The sequence below is a fragment of the Tarenaya hassleriana genome, unplaced genomic scaffold (genome assembly GCF_000463585.1).
Source record: "Tarenaya hassleriana unplaced genomic scaffold, ASM46358v1 Cleome12, whole genome shotgun sequence".
In the NCBI taxonomy this organism is placed as follows: Eukaryota; Viridiplantae; Streptophyta; class Magnoliopsida; order Brassicales; family Cleomaceae; genus Tarenaya; species Tarenaya hassleriana.
Genome location: NW_010962392.1, coordinates 1750646 through 1764522, shown reverse-complemented (window position 1 = coordinate 1764522; position 13877 = coordinate 1750646). Strand labels below are relative to the sequence as shown.

The 13877-nt window shown below is 39.0% G+C and overlaps 3 protein-coding genes across 8 annotated transcripts in view; 2 read left to right on the top strand and 1 right to left on the bottom strand.

Moving 5' to 3' along the window:
- The window catches only part of LOC104806502 (WD repeat-containing protein 20-like), a 4576-nt gene extending 3816 nt beyond the window's left edge, over positions 1-760 (bottom strand). The window contains exon 1 of the mRNA XM_010531441.2: positions 298-760. Coding sequence (XP_010529743.1) covers positions 298-480 — 183 coding nt within the window. The 5' untranslated portion in view covers positions 481-760. The remainder of the gene's footprint in view (positions 1-297) is intronic.
- A 2661-nt stretch (positions 761-3421) lies between these two features.
- On the top strand, positions 3422-9879 carry LOC104806500 (probable E3 ubiquitin-protein ligase HIP1). 6 transcript variants are annotated; one of them, XM_010531438.1, is made up of 9 exons: positions 3422-3563; positions 4187-4325; positions 4437-6290; positions 6643-6786; positions 6946-7677; positions 7773-8188; positions 8339-8437; positions 8523-8660; positions 9487-9879. In XM_010531438.1, exons 4-9 carry the CDS (start codon positions 6687-6689, stop codon positions 9634-9636), a joined length of 1635 nt encoding a protein of 544 aa, XP_010529740.1. In that variant the 5' UTR covers positions 3422-3563; positions 4187-4325; positions 4437-6290; positions 6643-6686; the 3' UTR covers positions 9637-9879. The 6 variants fall into 6 exon arrangements, with proteins under 6 accessions (XP_010529740.1, XP_010529739.1, XP_010529738.1 ...); XM_010531437.1 differs by having other exon boundaries at positions 4406-4733; XM_010531436.1 differs by having other exon boundaries at positions 4406-6272.
- Positions 9880-10212: 333 nt separating this feature from the next.
- Positions 10213-12965, top strand: LOC104806499 (L-type lectin-domain containing receptor kinase VIII.1). The gene is made up of 2 exons (XM_019201707.1): positions 10213-12456; positions 12626-12965. Exons 1-2 carry the CDS (start codon positions 10528-10530, stop codon positions 12866-12868), a joined length of 2172 nt encoding a protein of 723 aa, XP_019057252.1. The 5' UTR covers positions 10213-10527; the 3' UTR covers positions 12869-12965.
- Positions 12966-13877: the final 912 nt, after the last annotated feature.

Here is a 13877-nt window from a genome sequence, read left to right as displayed (position 1 = left end):
TGAACATGAAAACAGGATGCCTCGTGCAAAAGCCTGCTGAAATCGGGGTAATGATATCATACAGAACAATGCTAGCGAAACCGATTAGTTCACAAACACCTAATGCTTTCACAACTCGATTTCCACTAGCAAAGAATCGTCACAAGCCGTTAACTCTTCAGATATTAACAGCACCGCAAACAAATCACAGAACCATATGGAAATGGGATTGGAACTCTCTACCCAGATAAGACTTCGATCGCAAAAACCCAAAAACGAATCCGAGAAGGGGAGCTCCTAAATCATTCAAAGTCTCACCTGAGTGACAGTTTTGCCATGGGCGTAGTGAAGGAGCCCAGAAGGATGAGTCTTCTCGTAGTGGAGCTTGTACTTTCCCTCCGGCGTCTTGAAATACGTCTTGATTCCCGGAGTCTGAGGGTTCACCGGCGCCGCTGAAGACGAAGACGGCGCCGAGATCATGCCATTCGAAGAGTTCATCATGGTGGCCGCTGCTTTTTTTCTATTCCTCGACGACCCAATAGCATCTGATCATGACCCCTAGGGTTTTTTTCCCCTTCACCCTCCCTCGAATCAAAAACCCAGAAATCTCCCCCTTTATCGCCTCTCTCCCTCGACGCAATTCGCCAATTCAGTTGCAAAATTCTCGCGAAGCCAAAACGAAAAATCGCAACTTTTTCTTCTGGGTCTTTTTCGGGTCTCTAATGGCTACCGGATCAAGATGGGTTATTGCGATTGTGATATGCACTTCTCTCTCCGGTTCTATATTTCGTCTCCTTTCTTTTTTTTCTTTGTTCTTTTTAATTAAAGGTTTGACTAGGAAGGAGATCAAAGTCACTGCAATCAACGGTGGAGATCGGTTTATGGGTTTAGAAATTCAACGGCTAGAGATGCTGCATCCATATGGGCCAAGGTAGTGATTATGTATTGGGCTTAAGGCGCTGACGTCACGGCCCATAAATAGGGCCCACTATAGGCCTTTTTCATAATCAGGGAGGCATCTGATGCCACGCCATGTTTGGTCTACACAGTACTGTCAAACGAACAAAACATTTATCACATTTAATATTTCACAACTCATGTCTGGTCTAATACTTTTTGGATATGCCTTAACTATGTTTAGGGCCTTAATTTCCTTAATAATCGAGATCCCTGCAAACAAGAAGTGTGCCATTTTTGGTGATTGATGCCGATTAATGGTATAAAATTCATAATTTTATGTTGTATTTGTCAGAAGATTAAGTTTTACTAATCAACTTATGTGTACATGTACCAATAACAAAAAAAATACAAAATACAAAATAAAATGACAAGATAAAAGTAGTGATAGACCATGCCAAAATGTTAGTCGCTTAAAATTTTTTTTATCTGATATTAGTCGTTTATATTTATATTCGATTTTTTTTGTGTGGTTTAAAAATACTATAACCATTCAATTTTTATATTAAATTGAATTTAAATTTGTCTTGAATTTATTTTTTATATTGATAAAAAATACTCGATTTTTAAAAAAAATAGTTTTTTAATTATTTTTTATTTAATTCCGTTCGAATTTGATTTTTTTCGGTTTGAAAATAATTATAACTATTCGGTTTGATAATAAATTACATTTTATTCTGATCAAGCTGATCATTCTAATTAGATCCCATGTTCTGTTAGAACCTTGGCATTTTTTTTCTTTTATAAAAAAATCAATGAATGGGATTATCGATTATATATTTTTTAAAATTAACAATTAGTAAATGATGTTTTATTTATTTATTTTTTAAACAAAGTGCAAAAGCAAATGGTGGCACACACCACACGGGGGCATGATATGTTCACACGCCTCCTTTTGCGAGCTTCCTTCTATACTTCCTTCCGGCCTTTTCCACGTATCCCCGACCTCCACCTGTCGGTCAAAAATCTCCTTTTCCTAATTTTTATTATTTAATTTCATCTGATTTTTTTTTTCCCCAATTATCTCATCTCTGCCATTGATGTGTATGTCGGTATCCAAATTACAAACTCCAACATTATCCAAGTATATATATATTTTTTTCATTTTGTTCTTTTTATTAACCACCATTTGATTCTAAAACACATCCTCATTTATATATATAACAGTTTAATTATATTTATTATGAGCAAAGTTTAGCATTCTATAGTTTTAAATAAATCTATTTCTTTATATGTTCATAGAGGATGATATTATATACATATATATATTTGATTCTTATAAATCACCATTTGATTCTAGATATATCAAACGGTTTAACTATATTTATAATGGGGAGTTTATAATGTAATAAAGAAACCATAGGAAAGTTAATTATTCCATTATCGATTGGTGGTTTGCAACGATTTTTTTTTTTTTTTGGAATATTGTTGTATGATTTTTATTGATAGATGAGAGAGTGCATATAGGTAGATTTTGTATTTAATATTTTATAACCTAATTGACAATATCCTTTTATTTTGATCGATAATATTTATCTTAATATAGTTTGATCTGAAAATAAAAAAAACTCCAATATTATAGTTTGTCTGTGACATGGTGGTATCCAAAATTGTCTCAAACAATAAAAGTAATATATTTGAAATATTTTCAGTATATAATACAAAATAACTATAAAGTAAATATATACTATGGATTTTCTGTGGCTATGAACCCATGCCAGATGCATAATTACAAAATTTCTTCACATGTTATATATATTACCTTTGGTATCGTATAAAATAACTGTTAGTGGTGGTCCAAATGATTATGAACGAGAATTCTTTGGAATCTTTGCAAAGTTTTCACATGTACACTCGAATTGCATCAATATCCCATATTTAACATGAAACAAATGCGTGTAGATTTTTGTTGAGATTTTCATTTTATTTTATTTTTTGATATTGTTGAAAGTTGAAACGATTATATTAATATCTAAGCATTTCCAATCAATTACACAAAATTTAAAACATATAACTAACTAACTGTGTCCTAACCAAATCTTTTATAGAAACAATTATTTAAAATCGAAAATTCAGCTTGAATCAAATATAAAATTAATTAAAAATATTGATTTTTTAAAACAAATATTTTTATAAAGGAAAAAATTGAACCGATAGAATGTGGAGATTGAATTGTTATAACTTTTTTAAAATAAAAAAATTAAACCCGAGATGACCTACTCTCTATCTATAATTATAAAGAGTTTTACTTGGTTTTCGTTTTAATAACACTTTACTTTTGTAAAAATAAAGATATCAATAAAAAGTAATTTTTTTATTTAGGTAAAAAAAATTTATGGTTTACTAATACACCGAGACAGGTTTTACCGGTAGCCGGTGAGGATGGTCAAAGGCGGAGTTAATTTTCCCTTCCACTTATTTCCTGCAACGTACTCAACCGCTTTTATTTCCTTTGTTTTTTTTTTCGTTTCTTTAAATTTCATCGTCTCTCTTTGCCGAACTAAAGCACAAACGAAAAGGAAGAAATTTATTTCACATTTTCGTTCTCTCTCTAAAACGTCTCTCTCTCTAAAAAGATTCACGAATTCTTCTCCTTGTTTTCGTCGATCGTTAACCCCTCGGGCGAGGTATGTGTGCCTTCTCTTATGATCGTCGCTTTGTCGCCTAGCTGATGATTCTGTTTGTATGTGTATACGTGTATATGTGTGTGTATATATGCTGAATCGCTCGACGAATCTGTCCTGATTTCGGTTGTTTTTGTGCCCGATCGTCGTTTGCTTTGTTTGTTTGGGACTGTGTGATCGTTGTTTGCTTCTGTGGGAATATTCCGGTTATTTTCCGGCCGGCGGATGAAGGAAAAGGACTGCGGTGACTTTTGGTGACTTTTCCTGCGATCTTCGGTCATGATCGCGGTCGTGGTCGTGAATCGGTTGGTTTTGGTTGCTTTGATGTCTGTCTGAGTATAACGGATTTGATGTTTTTGTATATTTGTTGGTTCGTTGTTCCTTTCTCGTTATTTGCTCTGGGTTCTGATGTTTCAAAGTTGCGAAAGAAGTGACCAAATAATCGATTAATGTCTGTTTTGACGGCGTTTACTCTCAGCTTTGTGGGTTGAATGGTTGTCGGTTATGTTGTGTTTTGGTGATGTTTCATATGCCACTTAGGCGTCAGGGTAAGATAGTTAGTTCTGGGTATAGTTAAACAGTTTCCTAATAGCATCAACTAGGTGTAGCTGGTTTGTATCCTGCAGGTTTAGGGGCAATGGTGATTTCTCACACTATCCTACTTTTCTCGACCACCAACCTCGGGTAGATGAGAAACTCAGGGAAGCCTTACCCGTGATCCAAATGTTTGGGAGATTTGGGGAAGTAATACAACGATAGATTCAGGTCAGAATTTCACCCTCCTTTGCTCTGAATTCAGGAGTTTTCTAACTAATGAACTCTAGCATCATCCTCTTCATTCTCAGGCTCATCACTAATTTACCCCTTTCGCAACAGATGCAAAACCTCCTTGTGCTAGCACTTGTAGCATATAGGATCGGTGGGTGGCCTTGACATGTCATTCAATTTGATATTCTGAATGACAAATGCTATTACAGACACGGGTTTATTGGGAAATCGAGGTGAAACTGAACTCAGATTCGCTATCTGAAAATATTAGCATGGTTGGCTCTACTGGTGACGTTATAATATGGTGAACATGACAAAGGAGCAAGTTATATGGTCGTCTTCTGGAGTTGTGAATTGTGATGTTAGCTTCTCTGGCTCTTTAGGCAAGTGTTTCTGTGGTGTGAGGTACTTTCCTCGTACAGAATTGTTTCTTTATGGAAGGGAGCAAAGTAAAAAACCGCTGCTTAGCGCTGATGTCATGTGTGTACATAAGATGTGTTATCCATTAAGACGTGCTTCAAGTCGCTTACTTGGTAGTCCAAAACATTGTAGAGAGTTCGATCTACCTGACAGCAAAGCATCTATATCCTAGAGGGACTTGTAGGGTGACTTTTTCTTCACATACAAATATTTCAGCTGGATGGTTGTTGATGCAAACCATTGTGATAGATTGATAAGAAGCATCCTGTCAGAAATCTTCTGACAGTTTTCCCTAGCCTTTGAACTATAGGTTGGAAGACATGGAGGCTATTAAGGTGCAGTGCCTTGATCTGTTTCCAATAAGAGTGGCAAAAGAACACATGGGTGGTTTAACCTTTGATTGGCTAGCCTTTTATGGATGAAAATACATTCCCCTAAGGAGCTGTAGTGTACTCATTTATGACAATGGACCTGCAGAGAAAAGACGTTGCATTGGATCCAGGTTGTGTTAGTGAACTCGACGGTGCAAATGCTTCCAGTTACTCAATCAAGCATTTTGACCTTTCCTCTTCGGTAGCAGTAGTGATTTCCATGTGGTTCTTGAAGCATCACCTCCATATTCTGCGCATTCTTAGAAGACAATTCGCATTGTTGGGATGTTTGACCTTTCCTGTATACTTGTAGGGTTATTTGTCAGCAAGACACTAAGAGGGATTTAGCATTTAGGAACCATTTAAAGCTTCTGTTCTGCAATTTGAGATTGTAAATTTCCCTAGGGTAAATGGCTGTCAATGATTGTAATGAAAGAAATCAAATGAGACCTGTACTAGATACTGCAGAGTCATGCTATATATAGTGTCAGTGGCAGGGAAAGTTATATGGCCTTATTTTATTTTTGTTTGAGTAGAGAGGCTATCTTTTCTGTAAATGAATCTAAATTTCCTCAAAATCTGGAGGACAAATGCAAGCAGAAGTTACATCATATGTTAGAGACTTCAAATATTGCTTATGCTAATACCTTTTATTGTGGAAATCTTGTGATTATTTCCCATCCTGCTTTAACCTGCCCCTGTTCTCAACTGGGTTTATAATTATAACATCTACATGCCTTGTTGAGAATTCCGGAATTGGGTGTTTTATGTGTTTTTGCCAAATGACATGTTAACTCCATCTTGTGCTTGAATGCTTTGAGAAGTTCCTCTTAACCTGATGGGTTAGGTTCACAGAGGCAAACCTGAGGGATTCATCGGATTCAGAGGCTTCTTAGCTATTGAATCTCATTTGTTTGATCTTGCTTCTCTTGGCTTGTATTTTTAATATTTTTATTTAGCTTTCATTGATAAAATTGATCTGTAAGTTCTTTTATTAATAATACTATCTGCAAAATTTCATGGCTAACAAATTGCTCTATAGAAGTTTAAATGTATGTTATCTGTTAGTGTTATGAAATTCTGCTGCAGCACAGACCCTGACTCCATCAGAAGCTATTTGCATATCATTTCATTAGCTCTGAGTTACAATTTGGTAGGTATTGAATCAAAGGTAATTGATACTTGAGCTGGAAACTGTAGACTTGCTAACTATGATTCTTTCAGTGGTTTTATATTCTCAAATGGTTCAGGCTTATGTTCTCTTGATAGAATCGTTTAAATTGTTCTAGGATTTCTTTTCTAGTATTTCACAATGCACTTTATCTGCCTACCTAATTGGTATGATCTTGTAGGAGTGGTTTCTGAGTTTTTTTTAATCATTGTTTGTACGTGGTTCATCTGTAAGGAATATCATTTATGAGAAAACTGAGTTTGCTCGCGATTAAGTGAAATATCTATGCCTTTTAGTTTTGAAATTTTTATGAACTGCTTATGTGAATGTTGAGAACTTGTCTTCTGTGCAGGTCGATTTTGGGTTCTAGATATCTATTAAAACCACTTATTAATAATGGGGCATAGGCATTTGGTTGGCTCATCCCAAATGCTTGACGATGAACATGATCAGGGCTGGAGTCATGTACATACTGAACAGCATTATGCAAATCTAGGTACGTTATTACTTTAGCTTGATATATGGCTATCTAGGCTGGTGATAATTAGGGGAATTAGGAAAAAAAAGTTTATTCAACTTGCATTAATACTCATGATGATCCTTTGTTATGGAACATTTCCAAATTCAATGACTAATACCTCCAATATTTATTCAGCAAGATCTGGGACCAATGACAGCAGATCATATGTTTATCCAGTCGAAAACATGGCCAGTGAAGGGTTGCCCTTCTCTTCTCATTGGAACTCTTCTCCACGACCAAATGGCTACATGTCCTCAGGTCACGGTCTTGAGAGACCACACTATAACTCAGAGGCTTCAGGTCCATCTCATGATCCTTTACTGACTTCATCAACAGTTGCATCCTTCACTGCTCCACCAGAAAATTATGTGCCCTATGCATCTTCTTCGAACTACAACAGCCAGACATGGCCAAATGGAAATTGTGTTGATCTATCAATGGCCAATGTGAGAGGGGCACAGAAGCGGAAAAGCCCTTGTGCTTCTTCCATTTGTGAAAGAGGCAGTTCAAGCCAAGACAACGGAGATAGAAGTTCCTCCGACATTCCTTTACCCTCCGAATTGCACATGGAGAAACCGATAATTGGTCCTCATTACATGCCATGGGATCATCTTCCCATGGACCCATCTTACAGAAGCAATGGTCTCTTGATAAGGGGTGAAGGTTCATCGAGGAATGTCAGAAGTCGTCCTGCATTTGATTTAGAGACCAGCTTAGCTAGGAATCATTTGCCAAACAACCCGGGTCTCGGTTCCCATTCTACAGCCCACTTTATTGACCATTCTGTCTCAGGTGATTTTCCTGCTCAGACATCTCAAGCTGTGAGTAGGGAATGGAACTGTTCTCGGCTGTCTCCTGCTCCCAGAGGTAAGCTAACTTTAAAATTATCATAAATTTGCCTCAAGTTTCCCAATCACCTCTATCTCACTCTGCCTTTGGTGATTGCTGTTCTGATCATGCAGAGATAAATGGCTTTTGTCCTGAGACGAATAACTTTCTTCCTGGGAGAAGTGTTACCAACAACGCACCCATTGAAACATCTGGGTTTCATCATGGAATCACAAACAGGCATTCCATAGTTCCCCAGAATTTTCCCGGTACCTCAACACAATCTGCAAGCAGCGGTCGCGGCAGTTATTCTCATAGATCAATCCCTACGTATAGAGCTTCTTCAAGTGGTCTCAGGCTCGGACATATAGCGCCTCCCGATGAAAGGTCTCATTTGGTAACTGAAACTTATCCTTCTAGGCATCTAAGGCCATTACCCCATGTCTCATGGCGTAGCAGTGACCGCTCTGGTAGACGTAGGAGTTCATATGAGAGATTTCATCAGCCACATTTCGATGAATCCACCCTCCATGATCGGTTTTCGTCTGAGGTATACTATTTCTTTCAAACTCTATTTTATATACACATATATACAGGTTATTGGATGAAGTGAATTATATCAACTAAGAAGATTTCATGTTAAACTTTTCTCTTGCTTTACTGAATTGTTTCTTTTTGTCTTTGGATAAAATGGAAACAGGGTTTCATGGTTGTGGACCGGGCAGGCTACTACGCATCCGGAAACATATTTGACCAGCACAGAGACATGAGGCTCGACATCGATAACATGACATATGAGGTTCACTACAACCATTTTTCTTGTTTTGATCGTTAAATTACACGTTCACGTAAGTTTCTAACTACGACCCGTTTGCCGCAATCAGGAGCTACTCGCTCTGGGGGAAAGGATAGGGAGCGTGAACACGGGTCTCTCCAACAATGCAATCGACAAGTGCTTGGAAGAGACGACATATCTATCGTCGCATCAAACTGAAGAACAGAGGTTATGCGTCATCTGCCTGGTAAGAACCCTCTCCCTTGTCTGATACTGGTGAATTCCGGGTTCTATTGTGTCATCGTTTATCCAACGGGAGAGATCGTATGTGTACGTAAATATAACATGTTTAAAAGGGCATAAGAAACACCATTCATGTATTTTTAGAGATTAAAGTTGCTGCTTTTAGATATTTCTCCTAGAGTTAGGGGTGGACACAAGTTGGTTCCGAGTTCTCCGTTGTACCCAGCCTCAGTCTCGTGGTGATTGGGTACCCGAGCTTCGAGTACCCATGGGGTGCGACGAGGGCTCGGATACCCCGTGGAAAAATTGAACTGAGATAGGTCGGAGGGGATTGAAGGAGAGATGGCCGAAGGTCTAAAGTTAGACTCATAATCGAAAAGGTTTGGGAGAAATATTTACCCTGATTTTCTTGTAATTATTAAGAAAACAGGGGTAAATCGGTCTTTTGTTCCAGTATACGGGTATCCTTGCCTTGGTAACCCTGTCTCGGCTCGCAAACTCGCACCCAAACCTGAGGTTCGAGTTTCCCGTGCCATTCCCCACCCGAGCTCGAACTCAATGGCGAGAACTTGAATTTAGGGTCATTGTCTCATATATTCTCCTTTGAACCATTTATGTCATCTCATTTTTGTAGTCTTAAGATCTTATCTTATGTTGTTCAATAGGGTACAAAATGCAATATGCTAATGGAAAATTATCAAACTGGAAATCAAAACAGATTTAAAAAAATGGAAAAAAAAAATCAGTAGATGAATTCAAACATGTATTATACATAGTTCGTGTACTTAATTTCATTTTTTTTTTCTTCTGATGGGTGTTTATTATTTTAGGAGGAGTACAAGGAAAGGGAAGAGATAGGGAGATTGAAGGGATGTGGGCATGACTACCATGGAAGCTGCGTCAAGAAATGGTTATCAATGAAGAACTCATGCCCCATCTGCAAAGCCTCTGCCATTCCCGACCATTTGAAGAACCAATAGATATAATCATATGGTAACAAATTTATATATCCCCCTTTGCAGGACTCCCAATTTGTATATATTTATTTCGAAAAACGAAAGAAAAGTAGAATATGTTGGAAAAATTAAACAAATACTAGTTCTATTCTAGGTGGAAAAAAAGCCTTTTAGGACTGTTGTGATGGAGCCTCTTGAATCCTTTAGAATTTTCGTTTTCATGATGAATTTATTTTTGGAAAATGAATGAGCTTTCCCTTTTTGTGATTCATATTGTCGTTACAGAAACTTTAGATGTGTGTACTAAGCCGAAGGATGGATGGTGAAATTGTTGTATAACTTAGATTTTATTAATGTTTACAAATTGCCGATTTTAATTACGGATGAAATAGTTTAAAAAAAAAACAGAGAGAGAGAGAGAGAGAATTGTAGATAGTGGAAAAATAAAATTGTAATAATGTAATTATGAGGTATTTAAATGGGTTTGTTAGATTTTTATTATTGTTGTGGTCGATGATGTTTTCTTCAACTTTTGTTATTTCTTATTTTTGCTTTGTTTTTTCTTTCTTGGAGAAAGTTAATATATCTTTTAATATTCCTTTTTGCCCTTTTCTTTGCCACTCTCACTTTTTCTCACCAATCGAAAAACGTTCAGACAAAAAAACATAACCGTTGGAAGAAGAACCCACGTGGCGGTCAGCCTATCCACTTGTCTTCTTCATTTCACTCTTCCTTTGGATTCTCTCTTCCTCTTCCTTTTGTCCCATTCCTCTTCCCTTCCATCACTCCAAAGTAAAGCATCTCTCCCATTCCAAAACCCGTGATTTTCATCAACCAGATTCAATCCTCTCTCTCGATTTCAGTTTCACAATTCCATCTTCTCCAATGGGCATTCTCTGAAATCTCTGTTTCCAAATGTTGTCGTCTCCTCCATCTCTCCTCTTCTCTGTTTCTTTCTTCCTCCTCTGTTTCTGCCATTTCCATGGCGTTTCCGCCTTTGCCGGGACCGAGTTTGACTTCGGCACTCTTACTCTCACCAATCTCAAGCTCCTCGGCGACGCCCACCTCAGCAATGGCAGCGTCCGCCTCACTCGCGACGTCTCTGTTCCTTACTCTGGCGCCGGAAAAGCCTTCTACTCCAAACCTGTTCGATTCCGACAGCCTGGTACTCACTCTCCGGCGAGCTTCTCCACCTTTTTCTCCTTCTCCGTCACCAACCTCAACCCTTCTTCCATCGGCGGAGGGCTCGCCTTCGTCATCCCCCCCGACGCCGACACGATCGGATTCTCCGGAGGCTCTCTGGGTCTCGCCAGAGCCGACGGGTCGGGTTCCGGGTTCGTGGCCGTCGAATTCGATACCCTTATGGATGTCCAGTTCAAGGACATCAACGGGAACCATGTCGGCTTCGACGTCGACGGTGTCATTTCGTCTGTCACCGGCGATCTCGCTGCCGTCGAAGTTGACCTCAAGAGCGGCAACACCGTGAATTCGTGGATCGAGTACGACGGGTCGGGTCGGATCTTCAACGTATCGGTCTCGTACTCGAATCTGAAACCCAAATCCCCGATTCTGTCTTTCCCGTTCGATCTCGATCGGTACGTGAACGATCTCATGTACGTGGGTTTCTCCGGTTCGACTCAGGGAAGCACGGAGATGCACAGTATCGAGTGGTGGAGCTTCAGTTCATCATCCGGGTCGGGTCCGGGATCCGATTCTCTTCAGCCTCCGCCTCCGGCGACGGCCAATCTGGTGAACCCGACGGCGAACTCCGTGAAAACTTCTCCGCCTCCGCCGTCACCGTCGCCGCCGTCACCCGCCGCGAACTCGACCTCTGGCTCCAAATCTGAGACGGCGAAGCCATCTTCTTCGTGCCATAACGAGCTCTGCAAGGAGAACCCAGGAGCCGTCGCCGGCGTCGTGACCGCCGGAGCTTTCTTCCTAGCCATTTTCGCCGGAGTTCTGATCTGGGTTTACTCCAAAAAGTTCAAACGAATCGAAAAGTCCGAAACTTTCGCGTCGGAGATTATCAAAACCCCCAAAGAATTCACCTACAAGGAACTCAAAACCTCGACGAGGAACTTCAGCGGCAATCGGATCATCGGACACGGAGCCTTCGGGACAGTATACAAAGGGATCTTCCCGGAGACAGGAGAAATCGTCGCCGTCAAGCGATGCAGTCACAGCTCACAAGGCAAGACAGAGTTCATGTCGGAATTATCCATAATCGGAAGTCTCAGACACAGAAATCTCGTCAGATTACAAGGTTGGTGCCACGAAAAAGGCGAAATCCTGTTAGTTTACGATCTAATGCCAAACGGGTCACTGGATAAAGGCCTGTTCGAGTCACGAACGCCATTATCGTGGGATCACCGGAAAAAAATTCTGCTCGGAGTTGCTTCAGCTCTTGCTTACTTGCACAGAGAATGCGAGAATCAAGTGATCCATAGAGACGTTAAGACAAGCAACATTATGTTGGATGAGCATTTCAATGCGAGGTTGGGAGATTTCGGATTGGCCCGACAGATCGAACACGACAAAACCCCGGACGTGACAGTGGCCGCAGGAACAATGGGTTACTTAGCGCCGGAATATCTTCTCACCGGACGAGCCACTGAGAAAACAGACGTTTTCAGCTACGGAGCCGTCGTTCTCGAGGTCGTGACCGGAAAACGGCCGATAGAGAAGGACGTTGCGGCCGGCAATGGGAATTTGGTGGAATGGGTATGGGGTTTGTATAGGGAAGGTATGGTCTTGGAGGCAGTGGACCCGAGGCTCGAGGGCGAGTTCGACCAGGCCGAGGTGGCTCGGGTCGTGACCCTGGGCTTGGCTTGTTCCCATCCCGACCCAACGGAAATCACATGTGGTTTCACAATGCTCCCTTTGCATCTCGTCCTCTATGCAGCTCCCACAGCAACCACACGACCTGTTCAGTGCCTCGAAGCTCCCCTGTTTCATCATTTACATGAAAGATACGATTGATTAGCTTGGTTAGAAACTTTGCAACATGTTCCACCCAACGGCTCGACCCACGATGCGAGCCGTGGTCCAGATGCTGGTCGGTGAAGCTGATGTTCCATTGGTCCCTAAGACAAGACCGACTCTGAGTTTTAGCACTTCTCATCTGTTGTTGAGTTTGCAAGATAGTCTCTCCGACAGTAATGTCGTCGCCGGCGGAATTTCTAGTCCGTCGTCTTCGTCTTGGTCGGCGCCGGAGTTTAGCGTTTCGACGACACGTGGCGATGACCGGTTGGTTTGAAGATCGGAGGAGATATTTGTTTACGGTTGGTTTAGGATTTTGCTTCGTGTGTTGTGAGATTCAATTCATTTTTTTTATAATTCAAAAGTTTACATTATCTTTATCTTTATCAAATATGGTTGAATATCTCTATGCAAATAAAAACTCGAATCTGGATTGAAAAAAATTTGTTCATTTGGTTACTAGTTGAGTGGCCAGATTTAGAATAATTCATTTTTTCATGTAGAAGTAATAGTATAATCATCAATCCAATAATTTATATGTTTTTTAGATTTTGTTAGGTAATCATTATGGTTAGGTTATGTAAAATTGATCCGAATAGAATATATTATATCTTCATAAAATGGATCGAAAACAATCGAATTTAAATCAATCAAATTTGAATTATATATAAAAATAACTGAAAAAATTGGGTAAAAAATTGATAATGAATATTTTTATTGTTTGAACAAGAATAAAAATAAAACCAAACTGAATTCATCCAAAATCAAATGTAAGCATTTTTAGAATAAAAAAACTTCAAATTCAAAAATTAGGGAAACGTCGTGTATTGTAAGATAAACAAATATATAAGGACTCGGATTATATACAATATATATATATATATAATTAATTAATCTACTAATGGATAAGTGACTTGGTTTCCTTTTATATCTTTTGGAAAGAGGTGAACGAACTCTAGAAAAGTCTAACTTTTTCTTCTTCCTACAAAATGGATTGGATATATACATATATATTTATATATATATATATAATCATTTTAATTTCTAAGTACCTTTACGCTTTAAACGACATGAAATAAATATCATAAAAGGATAACAAATATAAAATTCTAAAATATGGATGTGATGTAATTATATCATGTTTAAATATTGCATTAATAGAAAAACTTTCATATACAAATTCAGTTGTTTTATCGTACATGATGGCTTTTTTCAAAGGTTTTCATATACAAATTACCATAATAAGGATTATAAACATATTTAGATAGATAAATTGCCAGAATAAG